Below are 14,476 nucleotides of genomic sequence, written 5' to 3' on the forward strand. Positions count from 1 at the left end.
TCTTTTTAAAAAAATAATAATAACAATAAATAATACATATCTTATACTTAGTGGGGAAGCCAGAAAGGGATAGTGGCGCTCTCTCCCCTCCTATTATTGTAGTCGTTCCAATTCAATTTCAAAATGGATTTTCTTTTCCATTATTATTTATAAAACCATGACAAGTAAACGATGTCGTTCCACTGGCCGAAGACTTAAAAACTTAAACCACCCACTATGACAGATGACTTGTTATTTTACTATAAAAATATTAACTACTTCCAATTTGATTTCTTCATAAGGAATCATTGATATTTCTTTGGACGAAGACTTGTAGAAAAAATAAATAAATTATAGTTATTGTTCTTGTCGCAGCATCAAAATTTTAGGTGAGAAGTTGATTGTACCATATTATTATATTATGGGACATAAGAGTACGGTCAAGTTATAATAAGAAAATATCGAAAATCATTAGTTGTAAATTCATACAAAATTTATAGTCTGAATAAGCTCAACGAGATATCATATTGTCACCCAAATATCAAATATATACTAGAAAATTTTAAGAGCTACAAAAACAACTTTATAAAAAATTAACAATTAATATTTATACCAACAAAATCATCCTGAGGTTAAGAATGAGAAATAGAAATAGAATTAGAATCGAATATGTGTATTTTCATTGAAGCAACTAATACCTACCAACAAAGAAAATAAAATATATTATAAATCAAATTATAAAGAGAAGAATATTAAGATATATCCATAAATAATATATACTTAAAATACTATATCTCGACATGTTACTAGATTATCTTTAAAACGACTATCACAGTCATTTTAACATGTTTTGTCTTCGCTCACATGCTTTTTAGAAAAAAAATTTAAGAAGTCATCGAAAGCAAAACTACTCCAAATTAAACGGTTAACTTTAGGGTTTTTATGATTGAGCCACCGAAAAGGAAAATACATCTTGCTAGTACAGTAACGATCTTAAAAAAAGATGTGAATTTTAGAAATTAATTATAGAGGTTGAAAATATTTATGAGAGGAGACAACAATATGATTTAGCCGTTGAAAGATGGAGTGAAACTGTTCATCTCAAATTAATTTTCTGCGTTTCAACGATGAAGCAAAATTTATATTTTAACTCCCAAACTGATACCTACCTCTAAATTAATTATATTACTATTCTCCATTTTTTAATTATTGGAAACAAAATAATGTATACATAAAAAATATTCAATTCAAATCATAATAATTTAATATAAGAAAAAAATAATATATAGTTGAAATAATGATAGTAATGACAATTCAATAAAATTAATTGATTTTCCCTCATACTTACAAGCATGAAAATAAAACAAACTCATAGCCAGCTGATCATAAATAATTCACGTAAGGAAATAAAATGGAGAGAATTTTAGTACAGAGGCTGTACTGAATATTTAATACTATTATAAATAGCAGTAAGTCAAAAGAAAGACATATTTATAATTATTATGCAATTAAATGTTTTAAAATTATTATACAAAAATTTAATGATATCAAATATTTAGGTTTAAAAAATATTTAAGAGAATTTATAATTATTATTTATATTAATAAAATTTATAATCTCAAAATTAAACGTATTTGAAATTATTTGATTGTGAATAATTTTATGTTCAATGATTTGTTAAAATTATTTTAAATATTTTAAAATAAACAAAAATAAGTAACTCCAAGTATTATTTTTGACACGTGTCAGTTTGTTAGGTGTAAAATTCTTTATGAATTATGCGTTAACCCATTTAAAGTCTTTTATATATATATATATATATATATATATATATATATATATATATATATATATATATAATTTATTATTTTATTAAAAAACTAGATTCATAAATAAATGTTGAGACATTATTTATTTATTATTATTTTTAATTAATAAACTAAAGTTACTTAATTAGCTATTTAACTTAATGTATGATGTTTATTTTATTCAAGATAACAAAAAAAAAATGCTTTTATTTTTAAAATTAATTTTTATAATATGAAAATCATAGTAAAATTACAAATTAAATTGACTTAAAAATACATAGACATAACATTATTTTAAATATGATTCTCTTACTCTAAACTTCCTTTAAATTTTAATTTTTTTAAAAAAATGATAATAAAAATATATTTTTAGTTCATTTTATAAGTTATTCCAAACACGTTATGAATTCGAAATTATTTAATTTTAATCTTATTATATTAAAATAAAATGATGGGTGGGGATTTTGAGAAGCTAATCATCTAAAGCTTTAAACTTGGAATTCAGGTCACCTACTAACTTCAGGGCAAAGTTTGGTTATCATATATGTAATCATTGGGACACTCATCAAAGCTATTCTATTTTTTATATTCATTTTCAAGAAATTTCCAATTTAATGTAATTTCAATTCTTTTGAGGAAAAAAAACCCAAAGAAATGTTAGTTTATATTAGATATATAAATATTCTGGCTTTTCTTAACAAAACGAAAGGCAAACCTCTACCTACGCGCGTGTACGTCAAACAAATAACTTTATCAAATTGGTATATGTAGTGTACAACACGCGCTATAAACATGAGTGGGATAAAAGTCGTTACGAAGTACCGTTCGTTCGCTTTATATATTTCCCAATTCTTCGTTTTAGAAAGCGGAATTATTACACATTTCTTTGGAATTGCTTGTAAGCGATGGAAGTGGAGCCGATTCGGCCGGCAGTGAAGAAGAAGCTGTGGAATGTGTTGCGAGCGGTTGTGTTCATGTTGAGGAAAGGCGTACGGACATTCGATCTTCACTTGATACTAAAACGAAGCAAAATCGCAGGTAAAGCGATTGGAAATCTGATCGAATTTCATCACGGATCTGCTTTTAGTTGCCAAACGATTGACATCGCCAATTCCTACATCTCAACTCGCGATTACGAATTCAGTTGCAGTAACAGTCCTGCAGCATATCCGTTCCGTTACTTCAACAAACTTCGAAAGCACCGAAACCACCAATATTTCCCCAAATCTTACCGCCACGACGATTTCTCCACCGTCGCCGCCGTCACGAGAGTTCTTGATATTCTCCAAACCGATCAGAACTCCGAGAAGTCACCATTAGTGCCGCTGCCTGGATTCGGAAAGAGTCCGCTAGTTGTACGGCAGTTGCGCGTTACGGATTCGCCGTTTTCTTTGAAGGATGACGGCGATAGTCAGTTCGTCGATAAAGCCGCCGAGGAATTCATCAAGAAGTTCTACAAGGATCTAAGGCTAGAGCGAAGTTTTGCAGCTTGTGAATCGCCTTACCGGAATACGCTTTGCCGATGAAAACAAACGAACGAACGAACTTGAACTTTTTCAGATCGGCGATGTTTACAGTTACACATCGTCATAAATGAACGTCGAATCACTGTGTTTAATGGCTTCAAGAGACGTGATTCATTCTCAACCATATCAGTCTGAAAGCTCCAACAGTTCAAATCTTTAATAAAATTTAGTTTCCAATTTTATTTGAATTTCTAGATTTTTTTATATATATATAGTATTTCTAATGTATTAGTTTTAGTAGATTTAAAATTTTGACCTTAAAAGAGTAAAAGTATACTATTTTCAGAAAAAATTAATTTGAAATCTTTTTATTTTCTATAATTGTTTGAGTGAAATTAGTTGGAACACTATTCCAATATTTAAAATAATTTACAAATAGTTATCTATCTTAAAAATAATATTTTTATTATCAATATAATAATTATAAAGGTAAAGAGATCCAACAATTAACATGTAAATTTTTGCTCTTTATCTCTTTCGCAACAAGTCGATGTTCATTTAAAAAGTGTCGTATATACTTAAAACTATCTCTTCTTGTTTCTCGATGGAACCCACATTTTAATATTTCTCTTTCGAGATGAAGAAGAGAGAGGTTGAAAGGTTGGGTCTGGATTTATTACAGGTCTCGTTAATTTCTCTTTTGTATAGTGACGTTTTTAATTTGTATATTATTAATGTTTTTATTTTATTTTATATTTTTTATTATGATTTCAAGGTTATATGGAATTAGAATGAAAATATTATACGTTATTATTTTGAACGAAAATATTCTCTTAAGACATGCATGTTGAGTTTTATGTCATAAAACTCATAGTTTGTAAATAAAAACATATTCTATTTTCAATAAAGTTATTGTTGTTGTTTATTCAGTAAAGATTGTTATTGAATAAAGTGAACTTTTCGATCATTAATCTAAATCCAATAAACTAAGAACACTCTGACTATAGTATGATTATTTGAACTATATGTAGAGACATCAGAGTTGATCAAGTTCAAGTATATAGTCAAAATGATCTATAGTATAAGGATAAGGCTGAGTACCCTATTCTGGGGACACTATGGATACGGCCCACTTTTGTATATGATATAAACAAAGTGATCACTAAAATTGTACATGTGGAGACATGTGAGTGGGGGCGTCCTATGCAATGAGTAATGCATAAGATCGGACCATGAAGAAAATCACACTCACTTTATAATGTCGTTTACAGTTGAGACTGATTTTCTTTTCATTCAATGACCTAGATAACTCGATCTTAATCCTGAGCTAACCATAAACTCCTGTTTATTCGGAATTATCCTTAGATTTGCATGGGTGAGAGTAGCTAAAGTTCGCCGACTCAATAGGCTTCCCATTTCAAGGGTAAGACTAGGTAAATGGCTGGGGACGTGGGGTGCAAGATGGAATTCACTCCTAGGGATAGAAGAGAGGTAATTCCCTTAAATACTGACTTCAGGTCTTGAACAAGGGGCCCCACCCTCTCATTGGCCTGAGAGGGATTTAGTTTACTGGTTGGACCACAAACCAATTTTTTTTTGGAGGATTAGTGAGACATAAGAAAAAAAGAAGTAACTTCAGGGGTAAAATGGTAAATTGACCCAGCTCTAGTTACGAACAACCTGTGAATGATCGACTTACTAATCATGGTTATATCAAATGGACAGAAATATATCTATAGTAAGGGGAGTGCAACTACTAGGCTATAGTGAAATGTCCTAGTAGTTAACGAATATTGGTTAACAAGGTTAATGAGTTTAACTGGTTAATCTTGGATCGTTGGAGCCCATGATTTATAGGTCCATTAGGTCCCTCTCCTAGCTCATATCGAACTAAACCATAGAACACTGTGACAAGTGAGTTCGAAGTGTTCGAATTCAAATTAGGGAGAATGCGCTACATATATAAATAAGATTTAAATATCTTAATCAAATATTTGTCTAGAATTAATTGGAATTGGTATTTAAATTAATATTAAATGTTAATTCATTTAATATTATTTTAGTTTGAAATTAATAATTCAAATTGGTTGTTGAATCAAAATGAATAAAGTCAAAAGGTTGACTCTAGAAAAATCCATGTTAGTGAAATTTTGAGGTGTCAAAATTTGGTTTAACCAAATGGAATTTTGAGTGTCAAAATTTGGTGATCTCAAATTTGCATGAACACTCTTCTCATATATACAAAATCCCTCCCAAGTTTAGTCACTCACGGATTCCACAATCCCGTTCTAAGGCCGGAGGATAATGGAGAAAACACTAATGGTGGTTCGAAACCGGTTCGTGAGGAAAAAGGAATTTGAACTACAAAAGGTTAGTATTCAAATTCATTAAATTTTAATACTTATGAAATGCTAGTTATTTATTATAATTGATGTTCTAAAAGTGCCTAAGATCCAAATTGCTTCCGCATGTGTTATATTAACACCATCAATGCATATATTTAAATCTCGTCAACTAAAATCAAATCGATTTACACATCATAGCACCATGTCGACGACTATAATCTTACTTTTAACCGCACAGATCATTCAAATAGAGACTAGGGCGACAACTTTTTCTTCCGAGCCTCAATACATTATCATTAACTCTTCTATAAAGATTTCTTGTCTATCATGATGGTTCTAATTACCATATCCACTTTTTAACGTGAAAAGTAAATTATAAAAAGCACCCTACATGTAAATGTTATTCTTGAATTTTCCAATTTAAATATTAAAAGTGTTAAAAAAATTCCACTTTTTTTTCCCACTTTATGATGGTTTATTCAAAGTAATATTAGACATAATAATTATGAGTAAACAATACGCATCAAAATAAATCTAATTATAACTGTTTTGACTTTTATGAGTGTCACTTAAGTTTTGCCTAATGTATAATTTATTTTTCCCCCTTATTCCTTTTATTTATTTCAATCTATCTTCGTTGGTGATTTATTTGCTTATTTTGGTAAAATAATGTGAAAATCAAATGATTTGAACTATCCTTTTCTTTTTGTGTTACAAACCACCATGAGAATTGGGCTGGTAGTTGAGCCCATTTGATCCAATCAATTGAGAGGCTATTGGGCCGATGACCAGTGAGCTGGTAGTCCAGTCCATTGATTCAGCAAAGCCCAAAATGCTCAACAATTTTAATTTTACTATTTATACTTATTTTTATGGGGATGTATCTCAAATATTTTAGATTAAACGAAATACTCGCAATTGTTATGTTTAATAAATTCGATATTAAATATCAATATAAACATAATTAAAACAATGTCTACTTTCACAACTTTATTTGAATATACCAAACGATGAGTCATGTTTTTCTATGTCTTATTGATATTAATCGAGCACTAATCAACTCCAAATAATAACGAGTTTTTTAAAAACATGGTCGTAAAAAAATGTTTCGAAATTTCCAACCTCGGTTAAAAATTCAAAAATTCTAACTCAATCTTCAATTGAAAAGTCTTGTTTGGATGAATAGATTAAGTAAAATATAATTTTTGGCATATAAAATAATTTGAATTTAATTTACCAATAAATTTTTAACTAAATTCTTTATCCCTAGAGGATAGAAATATAGGGATATTGAATTTAGTTTTAAAAAATGATTGGTGTTCCTCTTAAGCTAACGAAATCACGACTTTTTAATGTTTTATTGACAGCCACAACTCAATTCTTTGCGTGTTTCCTTATTTTAAAACCGTTATTATTGTCTTGTTCCTGTCAAACCACATCGTGTTTGACTAATCAATATTTAATTATTTTTTTTAGTGTATCCTTGCACTTTAGACGGCTGGCAATGACCGATTTTGCCTTAACAAGAATCAGCCAATTAGAATTCGACACGTGCGCTTTCTGTATAAATTGCAAAAACATTAAAAAAACAATTAACAATTTCCTTTCCTTTTGTCCTCCAACACTGTAATTTGTAGATGAAAACAAATCTTGTCAGTTCGTTTCATTGTACGGATGGTTCTGTCACGTGGTTGTAAGAATTTAATTCGGTGTAAAAGTGCTAGTTAAAGTAATCCGTTGATATATATATTTTTATTTAGTATTATTGAGAGTGAGTCCACGTTTCTTAGTTTAGTTGAAGATCTCGAGTTTATAATTGAGAAATAGTATCTCTACGAGGCCTCTTCAAAAAACTTAAAACAAAGTTATGAGAGCTTTTATTCAAAATGGACAATTTTATACTATTCTACATAGTCGCGATTTCTTAATATATATATATATTGTTTGCTAGTAGATAATAATTTTTAGGGTAAGAAGGTGAGATTCTTACCTTATCCCAAACTTTCCATGGGGTCATCTTGGCTTGGCTGTGCCAAATTAAAGAATTTTATTCTACTTTATATTTTTGAAAAAAATAATAAGTTGGTCAAACTTGAATGTGAGACTTAATTGGCGATTCGAGCTGTTTTTCTCTTAATAATTACCTTCGTCTTTGTGGTTCTATTGAATATAGACTTTAGTCCGTGTACGGTCCTCTTTAGTCATGGATCTTCTTACGAAGTCTTTCTCAACCGTAGAATTCCAATAATATAAACCTGAACTAGGGATAGATCAACAACTTGTAGTGGCTTTTACCGGAGCTGTTGGTAATAATAGTGCTATCTTTTTACTTAATTATTCATTAAATTGTCCTTCTATTTTCTTGCCTTTTAAAATGAATAATATTACCATTAATTGAGATTTAATGGTTGAATTAATGAATAGATGGAGTTTCCAACCTGGGAGCCCACTTTAACGAATTATTATAATATTATTGAATATTATTATTATTATCATTATTATGTAGGTCCCACATTCATTAATGTAATTAATTTGATAGAGAGATTTAATCCAAACAATAAAAAAAGAATCCAACTCTACATAGAACTTATCTTTAAAAATTCTACAAAAATAATAATAAAAGAAAAATTTTAGAGAGAATAATGAGCAGAAGAGAATTCTTATTGGACAGCATGAAGATTTGAATTATGGCTGTACATCCAACGGCTCAAAATTGATTCGATACGACCAAACAAATGAACAAACTAAACCTGAACGGGTTTAGTAGTTTCCAATTTGTTGTCGGAGGAGACGTGGCAGCGGCAGAGAGGGCAACAGTCGCCGACGGAGAGCCATGAGGATATACAACTTTGATGGTACACATGACCGCAGGGGATCTGTTTACCACCTTCATCCGCCCGGAATTCCTCCATACAAACTGCACATACGTCGTCTGTGACCACCGTTGGCAAATCGGAAACCACCACGGACGGCGGCTCTGTGATGATCATCTGGTCGTTATAATAGTCATCGGCACCGGTGAGGACCGTGTCGAGATCGAACATGGATTCAAGGTCCATGATGTAGCTCGCTGCAAAAGCTGATCTTGTTGCTTCTGGCAAGACAGCAGCCATGGAAAAATGGAGAAGTAAACAAGCAAAAGAGAGAAATTTGTGGAACGGATGCAATATATTGCTTAGCTGTGTATATATATATATATATTAAAACTGAAAGGATCCCGAATTTGACTTTATTTTTTAATTAGATTATTGAATTAAAAATAAAATAATTTGACATAGACGTGAATTGGATATAATTACATGTTTTTGTATTAAATGTCCGAAATAAAATTACAACATAAAAAAAATAATAATAATTTTGAAAATTACTTTTAAATTTTAAAAAATTAAGTTTGTAATTTAGAACTTTTTAAGGGTAATTTTATAATTATATATTTATAGATTGATTTATAATATATTTAATAAATAGATAAATTCAATTTGGAAGGGGGACATTTCCTTTGTCCTTTCTAGCGTGGGGCAAGTCCATTTTAAAGAATGCAATGCAACTTGCTTGCTCATTCAATTCATTTTATATTATATGATATAAATAACAAAATTAACAAAATAATAATAATAATAATAATAATAAATAAATAAAATCACTTTAAAATTTTAAAATATGTGGAGTGAAAAATAAAAAAAATTATTGTTTTTTTTTTTTTTTAGATTTTAATTTTTATTTGTCAATTTATTCATATAATTAACATTTTCAAAGCAAATAATTATTTTTCAAAAAAATTGAAAACTTCCTACACTAGAAACTTCAAAGCTTCTAGGTTAGATTAAGTCTTTGTAAAGAAAAAATAATGCAGTTGACAAATACAATTATTGAATAACAGGATACCAAAATTTTAGTATTATAATTAATAACATTGTAGTTTTTTTTTTCTTATAAATATTTTCTAAGCCAACTTGGTCTCAACTAGTAGGATGTGGTTCGAGAACGAACTAAGGAAGTTATTATATATACCAACAATTTGCATCTCCTTTTTTTCAATGACTCAATTATAAGAACTTCAAATTTAAGTACGATTTGCTGAAAATAATTTTATATCGGGTGATATTTTTGAAATTTGGTAAGTGAAGACAAAACATGTTGAAATGACATGGGTTAATCTATGAGAATAATTTTCTCTTTTTTAATTATTTTAATCTCAAACATTTAATTTTAATATTGTTTTGAAATGTCTATGTTATATTCATAATTTAGAGAAAGATTAAACTTGAACCAAATTCGTCCTCAAACTTGATTAAAGTATTAATTACAATTATTGAGCAAAAGATTTGAACACAATTTTTTTTAGTATCTGGGGGACACAAGCATCCTAATATTTGGGACCTAAACATTTAATTTCAGACTAATAGTCCTTACAGGTGGCAAGAAATTTTAATTTTGTGCGTTCTGATATTATATTTATGATATTATATTTAAATCAGTGTGGAATTTTAAATATATCTATGTAACAAAAAACATTATAATTTCTATGGAACATTAATTATATCAGGCTCGGCCCACATACGAAGCCCAAGATAATATGACAGCTCAGGCCCAAGCCAAATTGAAAGTCAGGAGGCCCAAAACGGAAGCCCAATATAATATGGAAAACTCAGGTCCAACCCAATGTAGAAGTCCGGTGGCCGAAAATGAAGCCCAAGCTAATATAGAAACTTAGGCCCAACCCAAAGTAGAACTCAGGTGGCCCAAAACTGAAGCCCAATATAATATGGAANAACTCAGGCCCAACCCAAAGTAGAAGTAAGGTGGCCCAAAAATGAAACACAAGCTAATATGGAAACTCCGGCCCAACCCAATTAAGAAGTCGGGAGGCCCAAAACTGAAGCCCAATATAATATGGAACTCAGGCCCAACCCAAAGTAGAAGTAAGGTGGCCCAAAAATGAAACACAAGCTAATATGGAAACTCCGGCCCAACCCAATTAAGAAGTCGGGAGGCCCAAAACTGAAGCCCAATATAATATGGAAACTCAGGCCCAACCCAATTAAGAAGTCGGGAGGCCCAAAACTGAAGCTCAATATAGTATGGAAACTCAGGTCCAACCCAATGTAGAAGTCCGGTGGCCGAAAATGAAGCCCAAGCTAATATAGAAACTTAGGCCCAACCCAAAGTAGAACTCAGGTGGCCCAAAACTGAAGCCCAATATAATATGGAACTCAGGCCCAACCCAAAGTAGAAGTAAGGTGGCCCAAAAATGAAACACAAGCTAATATGGAAACTCCGGCCCAACCCAATTAAGAAGTCGGGAGGCCCAAAACTGAAGCCCAATATAATATGGGAACTCAGGCCCAACCCAATTAAGAAGTCGGGAGGCCCAAAACTGAAGCTCAATATAGTATGGAAACTCAGGCCCAACCCAATGTAGAAGTCTGTTGGCCCAAAAATGAAGCCCAAGCTAATATGGAAACTCAGGCCCAACCCAGAGTAGAACTCCGAAGGCCCAAAAATGAAGCCCAAGCTAATAAGGAAACCCAGGCCCAACCCAATGTAGAAGTCGGGAGGCCCAAAACGGAAGCCCAATATTATATGGAAACTCAGGCCCAACCCAATGTAGAGGTAAGGTGACCCAAAATGAAGCCCAAGCTAATATGTAAAGTCCGGCCCAACCCAATGTAGATATCTGGAGGCCCAAAGCAGGAATCCAAGATTATATGGAAACTCAGGCTCAACTAGCTGTTGATATCAAGTGGCCCAAATCTCAAGCCCAAGCTAATATGGAAACGCAGAAGTAACCCAAAATGAAGTAAGGTGGCCCAAGCTGATATAAAATATCAGGCTCTTCCCGAAGTGTAAGTCGGGTGGTCCAAAGCTGAAGCCCAAGCGAAGGCCGGCCCAAAGTGGAAGTTATGTGGCCCCAAGATGAAGCCCAATTGAATATGCAAACTCAGGCCCATCCCAAAGTGAAAGTCATGTGGCTCAAATTTGAGGCCCAATCTAGTAAGGAAACTGATGCCGAACCGAAAGTAGAAGTCAGTCTGGTGTTTGATGGGGATCCGGTGGGCAGAGTGCAGTGGAAATTCGAGGGTCTAGATTTTACCGGCGAATTCATTTCGGCATTCAGTTCGCCGGATATTCGATAAGCTCACTGCTTAGTCGCTAAATCCGATCCATATTCTTTAGGTAAGTTCTCAGTTTCGCATCGCTTAGCTAAATCATCTGCATCAAAACTAGCTTAAATCAGTGACCGGATGGTCCGAGAATCTTTGCTGAATTTGTGGATTCTGGAGCATTTTCTTGCTTACCAAACAAAATTTTTATTTCTTAGTTTCAATTTCGGAATGGTAATGCTTCGTTGCAGTACTATGTTTTGCATTTATTGTGAATCTGATTTAGCAGTGAGCTATATAAAATGATGATCATTGTAGCCGCATTGGTTCTCGGTGTGTTGTTTGGCGCTCTGATTTTAATCCCACGCGACCGTAAGCTTGGTGAAGTGTATTGTTTCAGTTCTTTAATCCTTTTATGCATAAATTCACATCGATTTGAACAAACAATGCTCTTATTTTCTGGATGCAGGAAATGCACAAAAGGTTCAATTAAATTCTACCAACAAGGTAAATTTGGACTTGTTTTCCTTTAGTTTCAATTTTTAAATGAATTAAGCAACCCTTTGCCCGCTTAGAACTGGAACTTAAATTGTAAATCATCATGGTTTGTGCAATTTTCTATTTCCAGATTTCAACTATGGAGAATGTATTGCTTTTCCATTGGATCCGACTAAAACTAGGATTTGTTGAGGATTGTTGGGAGAGAGTCCCACAGTAGCTAATTTAGGGAATGATCATGGGTTTATAAGTAAGGAATACATCTCTATTGGTATGAGGCTTTTTGGAGAAGCCCAAAGCAAAGCCAAGAGAACTTATGCTCTGGATAATATCATACTATTGTGGTGTGGAGAGTCGTAATTTCTAACAGGATTTAGAAATAGAAATGGAAATAGAACATTCCAAGAGATTTAGTGAAACTGAAACAATTTGTACAATTTTCTTTTTCGAGCTTATCTGTTGATGCTGCAAACTTTAGTGATGGGGCTTATTTGTGTTCAATTAAAGGATCTGCGTTGATATTTCATATAGGAAGAAGTGTTCTTTGTGGTTTCTCATTATATTCTAAAAGTTTTTCTTGCTTATAGGCATCTAAAGTGTACGGTAAAGACGAGGTCTCGGTTCATAACAAGAGAACTGATTGCTGGATCATTATCAAGAACAAGGTATTATCGGATGTCTAAGCTCGTAGCAAAACTTGGGGTTTGCTTGTATGTTGTCATAATTGTAATCTATTTTTCGATTTTTATCGAGCATAGGTGTATGATGTTACGTCTTATGTTGAAGAACATCCAGGAGGAGATGCCATCCTAGCACATGCTGGGGATGATTCTACAGAAGGGTTTTATGGGTAAGACAATCTGACACCTCCTCTCTCAATCATTGTTAGATCATATTAATTTGATCTGTCCAGATAATCTGGATTGGATACTCTTATCATTGTTTTAGCTTTGATAAACAATAATTAAGATCAGCAAAGCTTTTTCAAAATGGTTGCTTCTGCGATCCTTTTTTCCCCTGTTTTGTATGCAAACTACAGAATCATGGTGTAAAAATCGATAGCACTTGGATTTGTCAATGGTGGTATATTGATTTTAGTTTGGTTAGCATGTTCATATCACACACTCTGTCATTTGTTGAACACATCGAGCATTTGTTATGTATACTAAATAGATATATAATAATAAATTTTAAGAAATGCATAAACTTAAGGACTTTGAATTCTCTTCTTGTATAAAAATAGTAATCTGGAAAAAATATATTATTTGAATAAATGTGTCCTTGTCGTTTCTATGTCCTAAAATTTTAGATTATGACGTGCATAATGTGCGTCATGTTGTATAAGTGTCTCTTATTTGTATATGTGCTTTTTAGCATGTGGAGGTGAAGATTCGAACACATCTGACTTTGTGATCGATGATATATGTTCTAACCAATTGAGTTATGCTCAGGTTGAGCTCAAAGATCCTATATATAAAAAAGCGGTCAAATTGGCTTTACTCAAAGTTTTACCTTTCTTTCTTCCATCGTTGCAGCAATCTTCCGAACATGTTTATTTCAACCTCAATATTTTTTTGTGCAGGCCACAACATGCAACTCGAGTCTTCGACATGATCGACGACTTCTATGTTGGAGATCTGAGGCTGTAATATCCAAGAAACATCTGGCTTTGCGCTATCACGTAGAGGACGTATTTCGCAGCGTTCCAGCTCTAGAGATGCCTTTCAGGGAAGATATCTAATGATTTGAATTGTCTGGTTAGCATTCTTGCGATGTTGTAACATTTGTAGCTGTACACTTTCATTTAGATCTTCAACTTTGTAGTTTTATCTCTTTAGTTTGAATTTGTTCTTTCTTTTTTCATGATTGCAAGAGGAGAGAAACTTTTCATAGTGGTCTATTTTGATGTTCTAATTTGCATTGTCATGGTGGAGGTGGTAAGGGAAAGCTTCTAGGCAGATTATTTCATAACTTTTAATATTACTCTCGAAAGTTCTGAGCAAGTACTTTTTAAACGTGCTATTGTAAAGGTATTTTTGAATTTTTTTTAAAAAATATAAAATTATTTAAATGTAGTTTTTGAATGATATTTTTGAAACTTTTTTAAAATTTAGGAGTAGTTTGGAACATTTTAAAAAACATTTTAAGTTAAATGATATTTTTGTAAGTAAAAAAAAAAAAAAAAAAAAGATTTATTATTTTAAAATATTTTTATTAAATTAGTCAGCCGGGTCCCACTGGTCGTTCTCAAATAAATCAAGTTCTATAAATATAGT

At 31.9% G+C, this 14,476-nt stretch overlaps 3 protein-coding genes across 8 annotated transcripts; 2 read left to right on the plus strand and 1 right to left on the minus strand.

The window, feature by feature from the left end:
• Positions 1 to 2,665: 2,665 nt before the first annotated feature.
• Positions 2,666 to 3,495, plus strand: LOC111465667. The gene has a single exon (XM_023110171.1). It carries the CDS (start codon positions 2,693 to 2,695, stop codon positions 3,311 to 3,313), a length of 621 nt encoding a protein of 206 aa, XP_022965939.1. The 5' UTR covers positions 2,666 to 2,692; the 3' UTR covers positions 3,314 to 3,495.
• Positions 3,496 to 8,342: 4,847 nt separating this feature from the next.
• On the minus strand, positions 8,343 to 8,711 carry LOC111465331 (E3 ubiquitin-protein ligase RNF181-like). The gene has a single exon (XM_023109647.1). It carries the CDS (start codon positions 8,709 to 8,711, stop codon positions 8,343 to 8,345), a length of 369 nt encoding a protein of 122 aa, XP_022965415.1.
• Positions 8,712 to 11,619: 2,908 nt separating this feature from the next.
• Positions 11,620 to 14,110, plus strand: LOC111465731 (cytochrome B5-like protein). Of its 6 annotated transcripts, none has more exons than XM_023110252.1 (6): positions 11,620 to 11,775; positions 11,954 to 12,083; positions 12,172 to 12,209; positions 12,788 to 12,865; positions 12,959 to 13,050; positions 13,783 to 14,110. In XM_023110252.1, the coding sequence occupies exons 2-6, from the start codon at positions 12,005 to 12,007 to the stop codon at positions 13,847 to 13,849; spliced, it is 354 nt and encodes a 117-aa protein (XP_022966020.1). In that variant the 5' UTR covers positions 11,620 to 11,775; positions 11,954 to 12,004; the 3' UTR covers positions 13,850 to 14,110. The 6 variants fall into 6 exon arrangements, with proteins under 6 accessions (XP_022966020.1, XP_022966024.1, XP_022966019.1 ...); XM_023110256.1 differs by having other exon boundaries at positions 11,954 to 12,074; XM_023110251.1 differs by having other exon boundaries at positions 11,989 to 12,083.
• The last annotated feature ends 366 nt before the right edge of the window (positions 14,111 to 14,476 follow it).

This window comes from Cucurbita maxima, unplaced genomic scaffold, assembly GCF_002738345.1.
Source record: "Cucurbita maxima cultivar Rimu unplaced genomic scaffold, Cmax_1.0 Cma_Scf00029, whole genome shotgun sequence".
NCBI classification, from domain to species: Eukaryota; Viridiplantae; Streptophyta; class Magnoliopsida; order Cucurbitales; family Cucurbitaceae; genus Cucurbita; species Cucurbita maxima.